Source organism: Taudactylus pleione, unplaced genomic scaffold (assembly GCF_031769625.1).
Source record: "Taudactylus pleione unplaced genomic scaffold, aTauple2 ptg001032l, whole genome shotgun sequence".
Lineage (NCBI taxonomy): Eukaryota > Metazoa > Chordata > Amphibia > Anura > Myobatrachidae > Taudactylus > Taudactylus pleione.
In genome coordinates this window covers 13,188,774-13,213,116 of record NW_028285433.1, presented here as the reverse complement: position 1 = coordinate 13,213,116, position 24,343 = coordinate 13,188,774, and the positions used below count along the sequence as shown (strand labels likewise).

The 24,343-nt window shown below is 43.1% G+C and overlaps 1 protein-coding gene across 1 annotated transcript in view; it reads right to left on the bottom strand.

Moving 5' to 3' along the window:
- Positions 1 to 22,244, bottom strand: part of LOC148454103 (ADAMTS-like protein 5) — a 66,527-nt gene extending 44,283 nt beyond the window's left edge. Inside the window, exons 1-4 of the mRNA XM_088461247.1 lie at positions 22,228 to 22,244; positions 22,051 to 22,105; positions 19,857 to 19,990; positions 18,204 to 18,486 (exon numbers count right to left, since the gene is read on the bottom strand). Coding sequence (XP_088317373.1) covers positions 18,204 to 18,486; positions 19,857 to 19,990; positions 22,051 to 22,105; positions 22,228 to 22,244 — 489 coding nt within the window. The remainder of the gene's footprint in view (positions 1 to 18,203; positions 18,487 to 19,856; positions 19,991 to 22,050; positions 22,106 to 22,227) is intronic.
- Positions 22,245 to 24,343: the final 2,099 nt, after the last annotated feature.

Here is a 24,343-nt window from a genome sequence, read left to right as displayed (position 1 = left end):
CTGCTGTAGACCTTATCCATCGTGTCACATTTTCTGGTGTGTGTCTTTTTCTGCTTATGTTCAGAGCACCAATGTGTCCAATCGTAATTGAGCCTCAGATTGTAGCACATATAAAGGCCCCCATACATCAGAGATTGATTGCAGCAATTGTGCAATTTGTGTATAAAAATCTTTCCCTTTTTCAATCGATTGCAGAATTGCCACAATCGATTGAAAAAGGGAAAGATTTTTATACACAATCGATTACAAATTGCACGATTGCTGCAATCAATCTCTGATGTATGGGGGCCTTTAAATAATGTGTCAGAGAGGCAGCAGCTGGATTATTTAATCAGATTAAGAATAGCACGCATAATATGCAATTTCCCACACTGTGTTTACTGGTCTCAGTGATCTCAAATTGCATCTCACAAGGTCAAGTTGTTAGAACTTAATATGAAGGCAAACAGTTGGGATGTGACTTTTGTCTTTCCTTACCACTACAGTTCACATTCATTAACCCTTTTCCTGAACTAACCTCCCACCATTTTTTCCTGCTCTTCCCATTAAAATATTGGGAGCTAATTTGTTTGACATTTTTGTTTTTATATTCCTGTTATGAGTGTTAAACCACCACCCCAAAAGCAAGTAGCATATAATTGGAGACTGCACAGTACTGCTTACAGAGCTGGATGTAACATTACACACAGTAGCCAGTGACTAGAGGTGGCTCAGGCTGGGAGGAAGCTCTCTCCCTGTACATCAGAAACCTTTCTGTGTTCTTCATTAACAAGACCAATGAAAAGCTGGAGAGAGAAATGTCAACTTATGTGCGTTTTACAGCTGCTGAAGTGTTACATAAGCTAAGTGGGTGATGATTTGCCTGATCAACTTGATTCATCTAAGTGGATGGGCCACACAGTTCAAAACACGTAAAGATTTTTTGTCCAACCATCCAACTAGTTGATTGGTTGGAATGAAAATCTGGTAAGGTATGAAAGCAAATGACAATCAGCAATTTCCTACCAAATGCCAGAAAATGGACAAAAATTGTTTAGATCAAACATTTAACAAACTTGTCTGACGACCATTTTCATCTGTTTTCTGGCATTTAGAAGCAAATTGCTGAGCATCAGTTACTCCCATAAGTTACCAGATTTTCATTCCAACCAATCAACTAGTTGGATGGTTGGACAGAAAATCTTTACGTGTGTACCCAGCTTTAGAACTACATAATGATCTGTGTTAAAGATGTACAACTAGTGTATAGGATAAAAAGGGCCATGATTGTGTGTATACAGGCTCTGATTGTGTACAGGCTCTGATTGTGTACATCACTGCCTAGATGCATATACGAGTGTGGGTCTCCCGGCCAGGGGATACTCATACCACTTTTATCATTATCAACAAATATAACATTTGCTAATTTAGACTAGTGTGGCAAGAAAACTAGTTGATTGTCTAGGCCCTAGACCAGGGATTCCCAACCACGGTCCTCAAGGCACACTAACAGTCCAGGTTTTAAGGATAGCCATACTTGAGCAAAGGTGATTTAATCAGTATCTCAGTTATTTTGATTTAACCATCTGTGCTTAAGCATGGATATCACTAAAACCAGGACTGTTAGTGTGCCTTGAGGACCGAGGTTGGGAAGCACTGCCCTAGACAATCAATGGTATTTGGGTGTAATATATGGGTCTGTGTACTAAACCTTGGATGGAGATAAAGTGGACGGAGATAAAGTACCAGCCAATTAGTTCTTAACTGTCATTTTTCAAACACAGCCTGTGACATGGCAATTAGGAGCTGATTGGCTGATACTTTATCTCTGTCAACTTTATCAGCCAATCAACTACTAACTGCCATGTCAGGTGCTGTGTTTGAAAAATGACAGTTAAAAGCTGATTGGCTGGTACTTTATCTCCGTCCACTTTACCTCCATCCAAGGCGTAGTAAATAGACCCGTGTTTGAAAAAAAAACAGGAGCTGATTGATCCACTTTATCGCTCTCCATGGCTTAGTATATAGACCCCATACTGCACATGGCACAAAGCCCTACAAAATAAAAAAATTTGCACAGTTCACTAAAGTTTCTATTTTGCTTTTTGAACAGTGGGCAATGAAGCAATGAGCTGTGGATAAGATCACTAGGGAGTGTGTATGTGAGTGTACAACTAGAAGTGACTACAAATGTCCCACTGCCAGGCCCAGGCTCTTCTGAGAACATATAGGCACGCAGCTGCAGATGACAGTGGTTTGGATCAGATTTTGGCCCTGATTCAGACCCACTCGCAAGCGGGCGCACGTACGTTAGGCGTACGTACAAAAATATTTAAATTCAATGGCTCGCTCGTATTTTCGTTCGCATCTAAAATTCCTCCCTAAACTCTGACGACCCCTCCTCTAACTAACGAGCGTACGAAATAGCGAGCGTACATCCCCGAAATGGCTTGAAAGGAACGCACGCACAAGTATAAACAGGAAGTGGCCTTGTCAGATGTCGATTACCTGCTCCTTTATTCTGCCTACCTCCATCAATCGTATCATGCCAATCAATGTATCAATTAGCTTAATTGTTTGTTTTTTTTCAACACAATGCAAGAAACTTTACTCTTGTCCGTGTTTGTGTTTACCCGCAGAATACGTACGGATGAAACATTCGCTTTTATTGTTCAAAAAACATGTGAACCACAATTAAACAATTGTTCTATTGCTGTGGATCCCCGCATATTTCCCTGGGTTCATTTCTTTATTTAAATTTGCTTACGCATGTCACTGCATCAAGCCTATCATAACTCTCCAGAGATTTCTGGCCCTGTCGAACACATGACTCATACACTAACCAATAAAATTGCTCCTGTTAATTTCCAAAATACATTAGCCAATCAGAAAATTTTTACACACTTTATCAAAAATGATTTTTAAGAAAAACACCATTGCCATCATGAGAGCCTCCGCATTCACCAGGCGCGAGCTGCTGGTGCTTACGGAGGTCATGGATCGCCGGATCACCAGCTAGCCTCCACCCATCACCAACCGGCAGAAGCGCTCCGCGTATGCGGAGGCACGGTCCCGCCTGCGGTCCTTCGGCTCACGCCGCAACATCGGGCAGCTGGAGCGCAGGTGGTCCGACCTGCAACGGCGAACGCCCCGCTTGCTGGCATGCTTTCGCATGCAGATCGAGGAAAGTAAGTGTTATGTATTGTGGTTTTAATGTTTGTGTTTGTGGGGCAAACTGCGTGTGCATGTTTTCCTGTCTGTCCTATTTATTATTTGTACTCATATCTGCGTGTGCATGTTTTCCTGTCTGTCCTATTTATTATTTGTACTCATATCTGCGTGTGCATGTTTTCCTGTCTGTCCTATTTATTATTTGTACTCATATCTGCGTGTGCATGTTTTCCCTCTATTTCTGATTTATTCATTCTACTCCTATTTGGCTTATTTTTTGGGTTGTGTTTTTTTTTTAGTTTTGGTCCCCGGATTTGTCCATAAACTAACCGCAATTTCTTTGACATATTTTAGGGGGACAGCCAAGACTCCGCCGTCACCGTCCGTCCAGACGGTGTTCCTGGCCACTATCCCCAACCCCCAGCCAACACTCCACCCCAAATCTTTCCCCTATTCCCCACTCCTCCCCATCCTTCCCAGACCCTCTCCCGGAAATGTCGGGCCTCCCCCTCCGTCCCACTTCCCCCTCTCCTCCACCCACCCCTCTTCCAATTACCCCCTCCCCGGAGTCCATCATAACTCCTCCCCATTCTTTGGGGAATGACGGATCCTCCGAGGAGGATCATGAAGGCATTTCCGGAGCTCCCGTTTTGGCTCCCGGTATGTTTTTATTTTGTTTTTTTTTAAAGCACAAACTGTTTGTATGTAATCATGTGTCGTGCCTTTCTTCGTGTTTTTGTGGCTTGACTTTTGGTGATTTCGCAGTTTGCCTTTACCTCTTCCTGGTGATTTCAACATACACATATCACACCTGTGGGAATTTGTACATAGGCCTTGTATTTTTGGCAGCACCCCCTTTTTTTATTTTTTTTTAGGTTTAGGAGTGATTTCGTTGTGTTTTTGTTTTTTTAATGTGGATTCCCTATTGTTGTATTAACCCACACACTTTTCTCACCCACAGAGGAACAGAGGCGTCGGCAAGAGGTGGCGGATTGTGTTGGCCAGATGCGCCAACATGTAATTGGCATTCTTGTGGCCCTCGACCGGCTGTCTGGCCTCCTTCGCCAGTAGTTTTTTTATTTTTGTTAACTTTTCAAAATAAATTTTTTCATACAAATATACGTTCTGGCTCATTTTTTAAATCCAAAACCAAGATAGTTTAGCCTGACATAAGTAGACTGTTCCTGCAAGGATTTCCCTTTTTTAAAAGTTAGATTGTGTTTTGTCTTTGTATGTCAAACAGACACAAGAAACACATAACAGTAACAATGTCATTTCCCTTTTTGGGTGTAGTGTCAATTACATATTTCTACATTTTACAGGTTCCTAGTTGGTGCGCAAGCTGCTTAGGCCAATCTTACAAATCCCAAGGTTGGGCCAGGCTTCCTTTTGGTGTGGGTTGGGAAGCTGAAAACATATTTCAGTTTAGCTCAACTGGCGTCAGTACTGGATTACCCCTTAGTCAAATGTAACTTGTGTTAACCTGGTTACACTTGCTGTTAACGTCCCAAAAAAGGAAGACCATTTCACTCTCCAAACATTTATTCACAACATAACAGAGAAAACAAAGTGGTCACTCCCAAAAAAAGAACACAGTGATAAATTCAAATACAACACATACCAAGAAATAATTAAATAAAAACAAAAAATCAAGAACTGGTTGACGAAGGACCATGCCAACATGATTCCACAAACATGGCGTTGCAATATGGGTTCCAGAATATATGCCCAAAAGGACCAGATCCAGGTTTGGTAAGGGTAGCAGGAAGTAGTGAGCGTTGGAGTGCCAAAGATTATGTGAACAAACAGAAGATGGTGAGAAAAAAAACACAAAATTAGATGTTCGCAAACAAACACAAACACATTAGGTATAAACACTGTAGTTTTGTTACAACTTACCTAAAAAATCTGGCCACAACATCATCGCGTATGGCCCCCCCACATACTGACCTCCGACCAACCTCGGGGGGGCCATCCTCAGGTAAGGCATCCTCTGGCTGCATTGGGACACCACTCCTTATGGCAATGTTGTGAAATATCCCACACAGGACCACAATTTTAGACACCATATCCGGCACATACATGAGCTCGCCCCCAGAGCGGTGGAGGCATCTGAATCGGCCTTTTAAAAGGCCGATACAGCGCTCCACCACTTGCCTGGTGGCTGTAAGTGCGGAATTATACGCACTTTGTGGCCCTGGTGTGGGAGCCAAATAAGGAGTGAGCAGCCAGGACATGCAAGGGTATCCACTGTCTCCTGTGAAAAAAAATAGACAACATCAGGAACACTGTGTATCAAGCTTAACATTGTTATGTACTAAAGGTCTCCACTTACCCAGAAGCCACGCATCACCAGCTTGTAGGTTGGTTAATTTCTGCCATATCCCTGATTGCCGGATGACGAAGGAGTCATGAGCACTTCCTGGTAATTTAGCATTCAGGGACAGGATCTGGAGGGAGGCATCACATACCACCATTACATTCAGGGAGTGATAGTGTTTACGGTTTCTAAATATTGCCTCCAGCCGTGCTGGAGGCTGAAGTGGTATGTGAGTACCATCCACAACCCCTATGATGTGTGGGAAGCCAGCTATTTGGTAAAAATTGGCCTTGGCCACACTAAGGGCACCCATATCCAAAGGCATTTTAATAAAATGATGGAGGTGCTTGAAAAGTGCCTCCATCACTGCCCTCAGGATCCGGGAAAAGGAGGATTGGGAGATGCCCGCCACTATTCCCACCGTTGTTTGAAACGATCCTGAGGCACAGAAATGTAACACCGCCATAAATTGCGTCAGTGGTGGTATTGCTGTTGGACTGTCAATTTGCCGCTCAAGATCACTTTCTATTAATGAGAGAGTGTCTATGATGATTTTGGGAGGTAGACGGTAGCGTCTTAAAACCTCATCATCGGGCATTCCAAACAGGGTGACACGTGTTCGAAATATCTGGGGCCTTGCATGCCTACGATGCCTACGCCTGGGACGAGTTTGAGGTTGGTCGTCTTCCGGGAGCAGGGCCAGAACAATTTGCCCCAGATCTACCTGAAATTCAAAGTTTACAATGTAAGGCTTTTGAGCCACCCCAAAAGTAACATAAAACAACTTAGCTTTATGATACCATCCATAGCTGCTTACATGCCGGGGTATTGTCATGATACGTATAAACTGTAAAAAAGCCAAAAATGAGACATCAAAAATTTAGAGGGTGATTTTATGTTTGTCAAATTGGTGCAAGCCAACACATAAAATAGGCGAAACACACATTTGGCCATCGATGAAAACGACATTGCACACCGTACGTCAAATAGGGGTCAAATGGACCCCAAAAATGGAAAAGGGAAAAGCAAAACTGGTTTACATGATGAATAAGCCTCGAAAAATGCGTTAATTATTTCGCAAATGCAAGTCACTACACCAACAGTAAAAAATGCGTTAATTAGTTCGCAAATGCAAGTCACTACACCAACAGTCAAAAATGCGTTAATTAGTTCGCAAATGCAAGTCACTACACCAACAGTCAAAAATGCGTTAATTAGTTCGCAAATGCAAGTCACTACACCAACAGTCAAAAATGCGTTAATTAGTTCGCAAATGCAAGTCACTACACCAACAGTCAAAAATGCGTTAATTAGTTCGCAAATGCAAGAAAAATAATGGACTTACCAAAATCGAATATATAAGATTTCCCTCAAAAAGGTCTTTGGGTCCGAAAGCCAAAACAAACTAAAATAGATGAAATTAGTGTTAAAAAAAAAATATCAAACAAAAAACCAGAAGTAGACACCAATTGGCCACAAATTAGACTGCACAAAACTTACCAAATCAGGAAACGATGGCAAAAAATAAACCAAAAAAATGCGAACGGAAAACCAAAACAACTGTAGCAAACCAAAAAAAATACAAACACCGCCAAATCCTCCAACCGCAAACAACCAAATCCAACCAACTTAACCGCCAACAATCCAACAACGCAACCTCGACTCCACACACACCAAGCCATAAATAGTGTTTATTTTCCCGCACAAATTAAGGATGAATCATAGGGACGCACAATGATGCGGCCGCAAACTAAGGACGCATGTATAAATACGTCACGAAATCACATTTAATTTCTGGTTGATTTCATTCTGGAAGCAGAGACATGGCTTCAGACCAGGGAAACAATGGCCAAAATTCCGGCGGTAAGGCCTTCATGCATTTTGTCTCAATGATTCTTTAAAAACATAATATTGTGCAAGTTGTGAAGTGGCTAAATCTGCATATTTACCCAAATAGGTGAGGAGGATGACATGGAAGAGACTGCTGGCCCCAGTCAACCCGCCAAAGCTGCCAAAAAAAAAAGGCAGCCACATTTCACAAGCAAGGAGATGGAGGTTTTGATCCAGAAGTGCGTTGACATCCTGCCCCAGGCAGCCAGGAATATGAGCCAAAGCCAGAAGTGGAGAATGTGGGAGGAGGTCGCCGTTGCTGTCAATAGGGTGGGTGATTATGTCCGTCTAGCCCGGGATGTCAAACGGCGGTAAGTAAACACTTTCCCATCCTATAAACAAACCCCATTGTAAAAAAAAGGATAATGGTTCCAATTTCATTCCACAGATGGGCAGACTTCAATTATCGTCTCAAGCAAAAACTTGCCGACAGGGCTAGGCATGCAAGGGGGACAGGTGGGGGTCCCACCCCTGTGTCATTGGAGTTGACAGACTTAGAAGAGCTGGCACAGGGGTGTGTGCAGGCTGTGGAGGTGTTTGGCGTGTCCAACATGGATACGGACATGCCAGACTTTGCGGCTCCTCATGTTGGCCAAGGTAAGTCTTGTGATGTCACCAACTCTGAAATGCTATTGTGCCAATATGTAGATTCTAATGTGAGTCTTTTCGCATTTTTCCTAACAGAGACAGAGGCGGATGAGTCTGCTCCAGAGGGGAGCCTTGGCCGCAGAATTTCTGCTGGCTCTGCAGGGGAGGAACCAGTACATCCGGCTGAGGACCCTGCAGAAGCCAGTCCAGGGCGTGCCCCCTCGCAGGCAGTGGGCCTCCTCACAGAACTCAATTTTAAATCGGATTTCCATACGGAGATTCTGCAGAGGATGGACGCCAGTCTGATACGGGTGGCTGAGGCCCTGGAGCAAAATGCTGCGGCCAACGTGACCATTGCTCAGGCCCTGGCGGAAAATACCAGGGCCAACATCCGCATCGCCAATGCCCTGGAGCAGCTCGTTCGCCAGCACATGGTGGAGCCGACCTCCCTTCCTGCCGGAACATCCGGATCCTCCACCTCTGGCACAACATCAGCCAATCCTCCAAATGTGCCTAGCCCTGTGCCTAGTCCAGAGGCCACAACATCTGCCTCTGGACAGGCCAGCCCGATGGCATCCCGGACCCGGTCTGGCGCCCACCCTCACCCAGCCAAACGGGCGAGAAAACGGTGACAGCAATGGCGACTTTTCCCACACTCCTTCTGTGCTTGGCTCATATTCCTTTCTGGTCAAAACTTCCCTCTCCTTTCTTGTGAAATGTTTTTAATTTTGGTATTTACGTTTATGTTACCAGTTATGGCTTTTTTTTTTTTTTTAACAAATATCTTTGCCACAAAAAAAGGCAACAAAATATTAGGCCAATTTGTTTGTGTTTAAACAATAAATTTAAAACAAAAAACTGACATTGTATTGTGACATTATTGTACAAATGGGTTACATTTAATCCTGGCCCTAAAGGCAAAAACTGACCCTCTTAAAAAAAAAAAAAAGGCCTCTTTAAGGAACGTTTAAAAAATCACATAGCGATGCAAATTCCACAGTAAACCAAAAAAAAGGGGAGCTAATTAAAACATGATGACATTATTGTTACAATAGGCCATAACCAACAAATTGTGGCCAAAATAAAACACCAAAAATGTACGCTAATTGATTGTGTAATCATGACATTTCCACCTGCGTACGCTTTTGTGCTATCCCAATAAACTGCTTTCCAAACACATACCAAGCCGGTTTTCAATCCAACACTAATTACTTTACTGACCAGCCGCGATTAATCACAGCACCATCGTTGAGTCCCGGGACGGAGGAGAAGGCCATCGCCAATGTGGTCGAGTAATCCTGACCCTAAGCTGTGCGAGCATTTTGAAGGGAAAGCGGATGTTCCAGTGACGTATGAGACGGTCCGAACACATTTGACGTTCGCATCTGCTAATGTATGTACGCCCCAAAAACGCCTCGCCACGCCTGCGTTTTTTCATCTCCACCCCCGTCAACACCCAAAAACGCCCTGTTCTGTCAATCACATTTGACATGTCACTTCCTGTACGCTATTTTAGGAACGAGAGAAAAAAAGCTCGCAATCTGCCGTACGCACATGCGCAGTGTAACACCGACGCATGCGCGGTTAGTCAACATCGGAACGCAACGAGCGTACTGTTGTTAACGTGCGGCTCTGAATGAGGGCCTTTGTTTCTATGGAAGGGGGGATAGGGTAGGGCCTAATTTCAAAACCTCTTAGGTCAGTCATGTGGCTGTAGTCGCCATGGAAATCGTATAATACTAAGCAAACTGTAAATCATTAATAGTTGAAAGGAAAATTAACAACTTCATTGTGTCTTCATATAAGTAACCAAAGTGATTTATGTAAAAGAAACACCTGATTTGTACTTTTGTTGTTTGTTTTCTTTTCTTTTCTTAATATTTGGTGTCTACATGTTAAAAAGACAATTTTTTCTCTTAATTCTGTAGAATGCAAAACTATGTTTCGTGTTTACCAGGGGATACGATACTAAAGCAAGCACATTTTTTTCTTTATTTATGTATCTTTCTATTAAAAGTAATAAAATAACAAATAAAAAAGCATCTCAGACATACAGTATAACATCAGTAGTACAACATAAAACATTACATCAGGGTGAAGAGTAAATTGTATATGATAAAAGTCATATAAGAATTTAAGTAATTCAAATAATTTATTACAGAATCTTGTAATTTTGTGACAAAACTAATAATTATTATGGGGAAATATAAGCCCTGTGCAAGAATCTGATATGGATTACGTGTAGTTTTGCTGAACAAAGAGCTCTGTGGGTAGCAGGTAAGGAACTCAGAATGACTACTAGGGGGTATATTTACTATAGTGCTGGTTCTTAGAAGTGGAGTTGTTGCCCATAGCAACCAATGTAATTCTAGCTGTTATCTTCTAGAAGATACTAGATACAGTAAATGAGAAGTAGAATCTGATTGATTGCTAACCCGCACTTTACTAAATATACTCCTAGGTCATTAAGATTTGGGAAGTTACAGCATCATGCTAACCATAGTTGTGACTACACTGCATCTCCAGCAGAATCTTAAGGTTTGAATAAAGGAATCTGATTTTAAATTTGACCCTGCATGATAGTGACTCTCCCCGCTGGAGACTCAGGTGAGACACAGAAGACTTTTGTACATAGTGCAGCACTTGTAGGTACCTAAAGAATTCTGTGTGGGGTAGACCAAAAGATTCTCTAAACTGTAAGTAACTCGGGATCGAAAACAGCTTTGATCGCAACAATGTCTCTATCTCTCCAAGGGGTCTATTTATTGTCAATTAACATTTTCACCTGCTTTGTAGAAATTAAGTTTTGGGGCCATTCATTAAAAAGGTAAAGCGGGAGATATCACAGATATCTCCTGCTTACCTTTGTCTCCCGATGTGGCCCTCTGTCCCCATACATTAGTATGGGGACAGAAATTCATAAACTCCACAATATTTTCTGAGCTTGATTGCGTTGCGATTCTGATGGGTATCGGGGACTGTATGCCATCTCAGAATGGCGTACAGTATCACTCACAAGTTCCAAAAGAAATGTTTTTTTGGAACTTGATGAATAACATAATTTCTACATCCCCATACTACAGTATGGGGACTGTGAAAATTATCGGGGGAGAATTGTAAACAGGAGATATCAGCAGGTTTGCGACGCCCATGGCCAATGAAGCTCCGCCTACTCGCGGGTGCCCGAAGCAATGCCCACTCACAGGTGCACTAAGCTCCGCCCACTAACAGCGCACAAAGCTCTTCCCACTCGCGGGTGCACAAAGCTCCTATCGTTTACTCCCCACAGTAATCCATCAGCAAATGAGCTGACAGTTTGAGACTGCAGTGGACAAGATAATTATGAAAAAAGTGGAGCAGCAGAGGCTAAGCTAAGCCCACAGAAGTATGGACAAGGGACATACTGAGCAGAGGAATACCACACGAATCCCCACTGGTATGTGTAATATCTGGTGCTCCTTTTTGAGAGCTTTCTCTGGGTCTGGGTGTATATGTTTTAGTATATATATATATATATATATAATATATATACATACGTGTATGTGTGTATATATATGTATATCTGTCTATATGTATCGCAGAGTGATTGACAGGAAGTGAGTATTTGGGGGTATTGACGGGGGGGTAGTACAGTGGCATATCTACCGCTGCCGCAGACCCCGTGGGGGCGCGGTGGCTGCAGATTCCATGCGGACTAGCTATCCGCATGAATCTGCTGAAAACGACCCTCCAAAAATGGGCGCCGCCTAGGAGGAGACATATGCTAGAGGTCCTACTGGACCTCTAGCATCTGTTAGTCACCCAGGCAGGGCGGTAGTGTGGACCGCACATAAGTGCAGTCTGCACTACACTACTAGTATGACAAACACGCAGCCGCCGGCGCTGGCAGCTGTGTGTTTGTTTTAGCAGCCGATAAGAGTCAGATAGACTCTCATCGGCTGCTTGCCTTGCGCCCACTACCGGAGCCTGGCTCTTCCGGCTTTCGCAGTGGGTGGTGGGAGAGATGTCATGATGTCTCTCCTATCATGCAGAGCGGGCCGGCCCGGGATGACGCAGGAGCGGATGAGCAGATGCCGAAGCCTGGATCAAGGTAAGTGGAATTTCTTTTTGTATGTCTCTCTGGTGGGGGGGGGGGGTGTTTACTACTACAGGGACTGCATAGAGGGGAATTACTACTGGGGGCATTGCTGGGGGGCTACTACTGGGGGCATTGCTGGGATGGCTACTACTGGGAGCATTGCTGGGGGGTACTACTACTGGGGGCACTGCTGGGAGGACCACTACTGGGGGCACTGCATAGGTGGGGATTACTGCTGGGGGCAGTGCATAGGTGGGGATTACTGCTGGGGGCACTGCATAGTTGGGGGGACTACTTTAATGGGGGCATTGCTGAGGGAGGACTGGGGTCACTGTATAAGGGGGACTACTACTGGGGGCATTCCATAAGGGGCACTGCATAGTGGGACCACTGCTGGGGCACTGTATAAGGGGCACTACATAAGGGCTTGTGTAGCTATCTGAGAGGGGGGGTGCAAGGTTGAAGAAATGCCTAGGGTGCCAAAAAACCTTGCACTGGCCCTGCACCCAGGGGCTCCCATGCGTGATGTACTGTGCCGAGGAGACAGAGGAGTATAGCCGCTTCCTGCTGTCTGACAGGTACTCATACTGGTTCCCTCTCTCTCTCTTCCTTGGAGCTGTCAGACACCAGTGGGAGGAGCTGATGTATCTGCAGTGGCCAAAACCTGACGCCCCCCACACCCAGGCCACTCAGGATCCTGGATATGTACCAGATCATACTTGCCGACAATCAGTTCCCTGCTTCCGGGATCGAGCTGATTGTCGGCTAACAGAGGGAGGCGTGCCCGACCATTGACGTCACATTGGGTCCGGGCCGCGTCATCGTGGCCCCGCCCCCTCTTCACAATGCCATTATTTTCAGCATTGTGAGGCAGGGGGCGAGGCCACGGTGACCCGATTCAGTGCGAATCGCGTAACTGGCCCCCCACTGCGGGGTTTTTTAGTTTATTCTGGGGGGGAGGTTGGGAGGGTTGCTGGCTGCCAGGAGGCTTGCCTGCCTTTCCGGGAGGCCGGGAGCAGGACCCGAAAATCGGGAGGCTCCCGGCCAAATCGGGAAAGTAGGCAAGCCTGCCAGATGCTGCTGTGTGCAGGCTGCAATGCTCTGTCGCTGTGATACATGGTGTACTGTACATATAAATGCAGTGTGAGGGATGCTGGCGGTATAGGATGCTTTGTATGACTGGGAGGGATGCCCTGTGACTAGCAGGGATGTGCTATGAATTAGAAGGGATAGCCTGTGACTAGAAGGAATGCTCTGTGACTAGCAGGGATGCTCTGTGAATTCAAAGTAGCACCGGCGCCCCCATTTACATACACTCCCAAATATATACAGTATATATTATATCCCTGGCAACGAGCGTAAAACCCCTGGCAATGGGCATGGAGCCCCTGGCAATGAGCATGGAACACCTGACAACAAGCATGAAACCCAGAGACCCCGTGCATCTAGCATGAAACCCCTGGTAATGAGCATAAAACCCCTGACAACGAGCATGAGACCCCTGACGAGAAGGTAATTTAAAAGTAATTAGAAGCCTTGCTATTGGGCATAAAATGGTGTCGGGGCAAATATGTAAGTGGCACTTTGGTAATAGGCATTACAGTGTGTGGCATAATGTGTAATGGGCACTATGGTCTGTGGACTAATGTGTAAGGGGAATTACGGTGTGTGGCATAATGTGTAAGGGCCATTACTACAAGGAGGAAAAATACTGTAAACTGTCTACGGGGGGTGGGAGCACATTTTTATCTTTTGCACTGGGAGCCAAATTGCGTATAAATGGCCCTGTACTATATTTTACCAATATACTGGGGGGGGGGGGGTTTCGTCAGAAACATTTTTGGCAGGGGGGAGCAAAATTTATAATTACACCACTGGGGTAGTAGGTGAAATGCAGGCTTGTCAGTGCGTTTGAACACCATTACAGGGGCATTCATAAATTTGTTACTGTGATGGCATATGCAGCTTGAGCTACAGTATCACTGTGTGCGATGAGGTTAGCAATTTCTGAGTAAGGTCTGTGTGCGTGAGGCTCCGATGGTTTCACAGAATTGCAAGGCATTATGGATGTGTATAAGGGGAAGTGGGTGTCCTTATGTTAGGCTGCATATGGTATTGTCATTACGATCATTAACATAGTTTCGCAGTGGATCTGAGTGTGTAATCACAGCTACGATCGCAATAGAGATCCATAATGAATCAGGCCCAGAGTCCAGAAGAAGGCGGAAAGAACAAGACAGACACAGGCAGCAAACCAGTATCTCAAGTTTAATTAGAGTTGGGGACTAAGGATATTTTTTAAGACCAGTCTGGCATATACAAATATTCTACTTTCAAATTTCCTCATTTTTATTATTCAGACGTCTATGGGGTTAATCCAATTATACGTCATCGCGACAATTGCCACACTATGCAAATTCGGGCTCGAGCGGGCCACTAGGGGTGTGAGTTGCTGTGCAATTTCCGGCGTTTTAATGACATAGTATGCAATTCTACTGTATTTGTTATTATTATTATTATTATTATTATTATTAGTACAATTATTAGTATGTACATCTATTTGGAACATATGCTGAGAAATACTGATTTGTATTAGATTAATTTTAATATTGACAATATATATTTTTACTACAAATTGCTTTACTTTATTCAAATAACATATCTTAACACCTACATTAGCACTCTGAGAATATTTAGGGACATATTTATCAATTACAGGTTGAGTCTCCCATAACCAAAATGCTTGGGACCAGGGGTATTTTGGATATCGGAATATTCCGTATTTTGGAATATTTGCATACCATAATGAAATATCTTGGGAATAGGAACCAAATCTAAACACAGAATGCATTTATGTTCTATATACACCTTATACACACAGCCTGCAGGTCATTTTATACAATCATTTCAATAATTTTGTAGCTCAAACAAAGTTTGTCTACATACATGAAAATCATTTATGTTTCATATACACATTATACACAAAGCCTGAAGGTATTTTTATGCAGTATATATTTAATAAGTTTGTGCTTTAAACAAAGTTTGTGTACATTAAACCATCAGAAAGCAAAGGATTTACTATCTCAGTCATGCTAAAAAAACTTCCGTATTTTGGAATATTCTGTATTTCGGCATATTTGGATATGGGAGACTCAACCTGTATTGGGTTTTAGACCTGATAATTGAAATTTATTATCATTGCTAGTTGCGGTAATAAGAAATTATTTAAAGCCTGAATGTATAAAAAAATACAGGCAGGGACAGGTATTCCGAAAGGAGCCCATACCTGGGTCAGGGGGTAGTTATGAGATCGGCGGCCGCAATGCCGCTGGTCTCAATACCGACAGCTGAAGCCTGACAAGGGACTTAAGATAGGCATTGAAATACCGACACCTATCTTCATCCCGACGCCGGAACATACATATTAATGCCACGCATTTCCATACACTGGGTACACCCACTTTGGCAGACGGTTACACCCCTTCAGCGGGCCCCTACTATTGCAATCCCCTGGTGGGCCCTTCATGCCCCAGTCCAACCCTGGATATCAGTGTTATCTCCTGGGTTACAGTAATGATGAAGGAGCCTATAACTTAATTTCTACACAATAAGGTGGAAATGTTAATTTTCCCCTACCTTTGTAGAAATGAAGGGATGATAAATAGGCCCTAGGTGTAGAAATGAAGGGATGATGAATAGGCCCTAGGTGTAGAAATGAAGGGATGATGAATAGGCCCTAGGTGTAGAAATGAAGGGATGATGAATAGGCCCTAGGTGTAGAAATGTAAATTCACTCAAATGTTTTGCTCATATCTACATGCTAATTAGAGTCTGTGGCTGTGCATAGAGAGTTATGTATTCTTTTAAGACTGAAAATATGGGTCTGTTCTGAGCTGTATGTAGCTGTGATGTTGAACACAGTGTTTTCTGTATGCGCATGTGTCTGAGCTGCACTGCACATGTGTGCCGTAGGTGTTTGTACAGAGGACACAGAACAGATTTTGTCACACGGTCTCTGACATATGTTGGGTGTTCCTGGGCAGCATCTGGCTGGCAACAGTGGTGTGTGACTAAACGGATGCACAGAGATTTTGCGTGTTATGGGAGTGTCACAGGCATGTCGTGGCCAAGTTGCTGGTAGTGGGTGTCTCATACCTTGCACAGTTATACATACGGATGTACACCAGGGAAGGGCATTGTAGCAGCATTAGCATAAAGTCACAGACCTGACTGCGGCAAAAGATGAAAGGACGGCCACAGCTACCTCTGACTCAGAAGCAGCCTATATGTGTATTTAATTATTAATATTAAAGAAAAAGCATATTTGTATATTATCTACATTGTCAATTTATTTAAAAAAAATTGCAGTAGCTGCTTATTTTCCTGCCATAAACAGCAAATTATCACCAATAGACAGCACAATAGTTGGCATGATTAGAAATGACCGTTTTCTGCTGAGTAGATCATGTATGTAAGTCTGTCATGCTGTCTAGTCAGATTCTAGCGTACTGCAACTCCCTTCATAAACCTCCCCATCATAAACTACAGTATGAACTGAACAAAGCACTTATTACTTTCTATGAATGGTTATTCACTGATGTGTATATGCTGCACCTGACATGAATTTATGACATGTAAATATAAAATGCATACCCATTTGCATTCATACTTGTGTCTATAGGCGTTTACAATGGGGCTCGTTTTTTTGGATCCTGCTTTGTCCACTTTGCCTCTGAGCAAGGGCAACATCCATGCCCCGAAACCTTCTACCCATCAAGGGTAACTCTTGAGTGATTGCCTATTACATAAGTGTTCACAATTATACATTCCCTATTGATCAATTTACTGTACTTCTGAAAAGTTCTCTGTTTAGGTTTGTTTGTTTGTTTGCTTTTTTTTGTGTGTGGGGGGGGGTGGTGGTGATTTATAGTTTTGTAAGTTACAATTCACTAAACTCTATTGAATATATCATGTACATACCCATTAGGGGATTAACCTAAGTGGGTCAATTTGTGGATCAACCAGAATTGAGCTGTATTTTTATGTTCATGTGAGTGAGCAATATAAATGACTCTGCCATTAATATGAATGAATATGCACAGCATTGGTAAAAAAAAAAAAACAACCTCAACTGACATTCAGTTTATCTTTTAAACACCACCCTTTCCCAATTGATAGACTTCAGCCCTGCACTGATAATAATAGGTTGGCTATGACAAGGAGACCCTATGCTTTGTCTCTAGCGGTGGGACAACACTCTCGGTGTCCCTCTCCTTTAGAGGCAGGAGGCCATTGCTATATAGCACTGGGGCTGGTTCAGGAATGTTTGGGGAGATAAACAGCATCATTTTATGTATAGTTTATGGAGATTCTCCAGTTCATATAAATTCATATCAATGGGACCATTCAACTGAAGGGGAAAGTTATTGATATTACCTATTTGTGTAGAACCTGCGTCATTACAATTGGAACCAGCAGAATGTGAAAAGGAGATTAGTCCATACCATGAGTCCTTGAATAGGCTTGCTGGTTTATTGGTAACAACAAGTATTTTATATGTCAGAAACTCTTAAAATCCTGATCCTTCCCTCTCACAAGAGGATTGGGTATGCAATCCCATCACACACAATGCAGGTGGTCAGAATCCAGGCACCGGAATCCTGATGGTGAAAATCCCGACTCCTGCAGGTAGGTAATCTAACCTTTCCCCTAAACCCTACCCACAGATATACAAGTGTCACATATCAAATTAAGCAGTGCAATCTCGTGAAGCATTTTTTTCACATGTTGTGACTAAGGGCACATCAGTGTGAAAAAAATGCAAAAAAGATGCTTGGTGCATGCCAAGTCGCACAGAACCTGGCATGCTGAGAAGGGCTGTTTGGCACGACTACGGCAATAGTCTATGAGGACACATCTGTACTAACAACGACCACTTTGCTTTAAACAATACAGTGCTTTCTTCAATAAACAGACTTTTCTTACAGTGACTTAGCCTATTAACAACAGTCCATGTATCATTGTCATGCAATGAAGCCATTTCTTTATCTATTGCTGATTTCCATTCCTCCTAGTCATTGCTTTACTTTCCTTCTTGGATATTTAGGGGTTCACAGAAAGTGATATTTCCAAACTCCTCATAATATCTCCTGGGGGTGTTCCTTTATTGTTTCTCACAGTACTCTGTGATTGGGTAACCACACTTGAAGTCTCTAACTCAGACACACTTCCAGCTGTTGGTATATCCAGTGTAACAAGCTTGTGCTGCAATTCTTGTTCCGGCTTCATGCTAGGTGGCACTGCTTCATGGAACACCAGATCTCTGGATTTTATAAGTTTTTTGTTTGTAATGTCCCATAGTCTGTATTCTCTACTTTCTTGGCAGTATCCAAGTATGATACACTCCATTGACTTGGGATCCAGCTTATGTCTCTCTTCCCTGTGTATGTGTGCATTTGCTCTGCACCAAAAATATTCTGAGATAATTGATGCTTGGCTTACTTCCAGACCACACCTTTTACAGTTACTGCAGGTGCATTGGGCCTGATTCAGAGCTGAACGCTCTGACCAGAGCGCTCGCTCTGAATCAGGGCCCTCCTACCTTTTTTTGGAGCGTCCTCATGGACGCTCGCATAGCTGTGGGTTACCACCCACAGCTATAGGGAGCGTCCATGATGATGGTCGCGATGGTCTTGACCATCGCGACCATCGGGTTTGCGACGGAGACCCTGCGGTAGGGTCTCGCTGCCGCAAGCCCTGGAGTGATTTTGGCTCTATCAGAGCCAAAATCACTCCCACTGACATCACTAGTGATGTCAGTGGGGCCGGCTTCAGACGGTAGGCGTTCCCATGGGAATGCCTCCGTCTGGCAGGCACGCCCCCGGCACGCCCACCAAAGGAGGCGTGCTGTCAATCAACATCGACAGCACGCCCCCTTTGGTGCAAGACCCGGAGCGACAGCTTGGCTGTCGCAGTCCGGGTCTGGCGCATGCGCACGACGGAGCTCCCTCCGTCGTGCGCATGCGGAGTGGGGCAACATCGACTCATTTGCGAGCGTCGTTTGCTCGCGAACGGGTCTTAATGACCCCCATGGTTCTTTATGTACACTGCAGCAAACATTGATTTTGCCCTAAAACACTTTTTAGGCCTGCATCACTCAGCATAGTCTTCACTCTCTCCACATTTGTGTTGTTGGCCCGTTTACTGACATCATTCTGCTCTGGTGTGCATGCAATCGTTAGCTGCTGCTTAATGCCATATTTAGTTAAGAAGTCAGCTACATTTTTATTTTCATACTAGCCACCATTGTCAGATCTTAAGATTTTCAGCTTCTGACTCATTTGCGTCTCCACCAAACTCTTGTAGTCTGCAATTTTGTTTGTTGCTACTTCACTCTTGGCATTGATGAAGTAAACATGTGTCATTCTCATGAAGTCATTGATAAATGTCAGGACATATTGATACAGTATACACTGATTGATTTTACCTCCGTCGGACCACATACATCTGTATGCACCAATGCTAGAGGTGCCTCAGCTCTGGTTGCTGATTTTGGCAAGGGACAGCGGATTTGTTTACCCATTATACAGCTCTTACATGCTGGTGTCTCTATATCATTTATGGCTATTCCCGTCACCATCCCATCAAGGAGTTTCTGGACATTATAATACCCCAGGTGGCCTGGAGGCCTGTGCCACAGCTTCATAGATTAGCTTGAATCATAGGCAGTCCACACATAATTCATCACACAACACTCCTCTATGCCTAGGCCGTATAGTTGCTGGCACTGGATTGCTGTTGCTATCACAGACCTTTGCTCAACACACTTACCCTTTGAAATGCCTTGTTGCTCCCGAGTCCTTGTACCAACAATCCTTCCTATGACTGTCTGTGACATTGTTCCTTTTATCATGCTTCTGTGAGCCACTTGAGTCGAGTCTCTCAGTCTGAGGCTTTATGTCCCACTTTGTGACATTCAAAAGACTTGTAATTAGGCCTCTTGGGTTTGCTGTCCTTTGAGGATAAAGCAGTAATCTCAGCATTTGTCTCACCTGGTATGTGTTCCTAGTGTTTAGCCCTCATGATCTCCATTAATAGTTTAGTCACACAGGATTCTAAAGCCACCAATCAAATTCAGGTGTTAGGTTCTGTAGCATCACCAGTGCAACCTCCTTGCGATCCAACTGGGACCCTACAGATGTCAATTGCTGAGATATGGACAACATCCATTCATGTCTTTGCATGCACTCAGTTTTCTACAGTGAAGTGTACGCATCAAGTTTATCCTCCTTATCAGGCCTTTATCTTCATATGCTGCCCGCAGAGCTATCCTCATGTCATGTGCTCTGACAATTTCTTGTTAAGTATGGAATACATGTATGGTGCCCATTGGCCCTATTCACTTCATCAGGATTTGGTTTGTCACCTGGATCATTTGTAATTTTCCACAGCTTCTCTCAATTAAGCTGCATCTCCATAGCAAACTTCCACATGGTGTAATTTTCTGAACCTCTCAATTTTTTGAAGGTCATGCTGGCTGATACACTATGCATTTTCTGGCTTGATCCAAACAGAACTTCACTGAATTTTTCACACACAGAGTACTGGGCCCATAACCTATTGATATGGCCTATTGGTGTAGAACCTGGGTGATTACAATATGTACAAACGGAATGTGAAATAGAGGTTAGTCCACACAGTGGTTCCTTAATCAGATGTGCAGGATTATTGGTAACAGCAGTAATAGTGGTAACACACACAGTGGTAACAGGTGCAGTTATATCAATGGTACTGCAGATAATATACAGCGGTAATCGCACTCACCTCTGAGGAGCTAAGTACAGCACAGTGACACTCAACACAGTGGCATATGCAGGGTTGGGCATGCACCATGAAGTCATCCTACGGGAGTCACAGCACAGAGGAGAATGAGAGCACTTCTCAAAAAGCAAGTTGCCCTTCGATTTTGATTTTGGATGCATTTGAAAACACTTGTAATCATGACCAGCACTTAGAATTCATATGTGAAGTACATATCAAAGACATAGGGTATATATCAAAGACATAGGGTATATATCTATTTGAACATTTGTTTGTATGTATGTTTTTAAAGGCAATACCTAGGTCAGCGAATAATATTTATATGTAATAAATATGCTATGAAGCCCATTTAATAAGAATAGAAGCAGAATTCCACCCTGTACACATGATATAATGTGCACATATAGGTAGTATTGAAAAATAAGGACATTTCTATGAACAGGTGTCAACTAATAACACAGTACTAACCAGTACTTAGTACTGTAGTAACCAAAAGCTACACAAGTGTTGCAATGTCACACTCTATGGCTACTTCCATATGCAAGAGGCCACAGTGTTCCTAGTCTGCATAACTGAAGCTTAGTGAAACATTTAATTGAAATACTGCAGTGTTTGTAGATAGCACATTGTTTCCATAACTCAGATGCCTGAGAGTACATGTTCCCCCCTGTATTGCTGTGGAGGCGAGAGCACATGCAGGAGTGTATGAGTGGTGACAGCCTCCCTCTCAGCAGCTGGTGACAAAAGGCAATAGAAGTACAATTTCCGGGGATATCTCTCTCCTATGATAAGATCAAGGATGAAAGCTAGAAGTACTTAGCTAAGTTTCCAAACGCTGAGTGTGCTGTTAGCACCATGAAATGAAGACGATCAATATGTACATGTGCAGTAGTTGTACGAACTCTACAGGTTGTTTTTGTATTTGTATATTTTTCATAGCGGATTTGGGATTACATTATATTTTAAAAGGATTTTCTCAGACAGTATTTGGTTTTGGAATAACAATTAGTGCATTTGAAGAAGCATTTATTTACAGTATCTTTATATGCCAGATTTTGGTGTGAAAATATATTGAAGGGAAAACAATAACTTAGCCAGCTTATGACATACTTTTAGATTTTGGATCAACAAATTTGCCTTGGCCTAAATCTGTTCTTTAGTTTTTGGGAAAGCCTAATAACTCATTATATTAATGACATCTTACCTGAACTTGGCTGGCAGCTTGGATGGCATATACGACCAATATCAATGGTCTGAGCCTGTTAAGAAACATAACAGTGGTATAGCTGTGTAGTAACAACTAGTTGCTCTGAGGTACATTCTACTGTGCGACATAAGCTATGTAAAATAAAGCTTAGCAATTCCATACATGCTAACTCACCAATTCTCCAGGCACATTCTGAACACTCCAGACGGCAGCAGATGTCAGAACTTCATGGGCACTTTAGTAACATTGTCAGGACTCCACAGCTCTCTAATATCTGATCCTCAAAGATTCCTTACATGATAAAGTCCAGGTAATGGGATGAGCGGTACCTCTCATATTGAACCTAAGGGAAGTATTATAAGCTCAAAACATCACTTCTTCAAAAAAGAAAAGCTGATCTCACAACTTGGATTCATGCCGTTCCTTCCTTCCTTCCTTATGAGCACACCCCTTATATTTTACAATACTTAGAAACCTCCCTCAACAATCTTTTACAGATATTATAGCATTTATGTGATATAGACACACCAGCAAATAATACAGCTGGACACTTTGTTTCAGTTATCATTGCTACTTTCCATATATTTTGAATTAATTAAATAATATTCATGAAATAAAATATCAGTGTCACATTATGCGACATCTGTATTGCAGAATAAAGTATGTTACACATTAACAATTTTAGGAATTAACACAAGTTAAGAGATATTTAAAGTCACAATTTTTTTTATTACATATGGTTCTATAGCTTTATACAGCCAACATTACCAGTACTGTATGTCTACCTTTCAAAGAACACATTCAGACATGGATGATATACTGTATAGATATACATTTTTATTTATTTTTAATTGAAATTTGCAAAGTGTAATGTCTCAATGAAATGAAAGTCTAGTTTAAATAAGCAATTGGAGATCAAAGTCATAGAATTATTTTATTTAACAAAATGGGGAGTGTCAGTTTGGAGCTGTGTGAGGACAGAGAGAGAGCAGCAAAGGGTATCCTGTGTGGTGTGGAAGGGAGGGGGGGATTCAGGGGTGCCTCAAATGGGGGGGGGGGGATTGCACAGTAGTTGTGTGAGGGGAGAGAGAACAGCAAAGGGTTACCTGTGTGGTGGTGGTGTGGAAGGGAGGGGGGGATTGCACAGGAGCTGTGTGAGGGGAGAGAGAGCAGCAAAGGGTAATCTGTGTGGTGTGGAAGGGGGGGGAGTCAGGGGTGCCTCAAATGGGGGGGGGGATTGCACAGTAGCTGTATGAGGGGAGAGAGCAGCAGAAGAAAACCTGTGGGGAGAGGTCGGAGATGCCATGAGTAGGGGGAGGAGTTTAGAACTGTATGAGGGGAGAGAGCAGCAAATTGTAACTGTTGGGGTGCGGGGGGGGGGGCGCACATGGGGGATGGAGTTTGGAGCTGTGTGAGGTGAGAGAGACCAGGAGAGGAAGGAGCTGGGTGTACCACTAGTAACAACACTGCAGCGGGCATCCAGCAAATGGAGATTGCGATGGCCGCCCGCACCGCCCTGGTCACGGCACTGGGTTTGTCTATGATATCTAAGAGGATAGTAATAGATAGAAGAGGCACATATGTTGCAGTGGTGGTAGGGTTTACTATCAATCATGTACCTGAGTAGTGAATGGTTAATTGGTTAATGAGAGCACCTCACATCTCATCATATGTAGATAGGGTAGTAAAGCAGTCTGTGTTAACATGCAAAATTAATTAAAAAGGATATCTGTTCAGAGTGTTTATTAAAAAGCCATACAATGTACAGTGCACAGTGATGTTTTGGGCAGCTGTTTGCCCTTTCTCAAGCTCTGAGCCGAGGGACAGGAGAGCGATACAATAATGAGTGTCTGCAGGCAACAGTGATGCATTGTGGAGGCTCCTTGCAAATTTGGGGCTGCATTTCAGCAAATGGATTTGGGGATTTGGTGAGGATTAATGGTGTCCTCAATGCTGAGAAATACAGGCAGGTACTTATCCATCATGCAATACCATCAGGGAGGTATCTGATCGGCTCCAAATTTATTCTGCAGAACAACGACCCTAAACATACAGCCAATGTCATTAAGAACTATCTTTAGTCAATTATAATTTATATCTAGATTTATATACTGCAAATATTTTAATTATTTTGTCGGATATTTCTCTGCAATGTGTTTATTATGCTGAGGAAAAGTCAATGATATATTTGTATCATCTTATGTTGTTTTTCCTAACAATAAAATATTAAAAAAAAAAAACAAACAAACTATCTTTAGTGTAAAGAAGAACAAGGAGTTCTGGTAGTGAT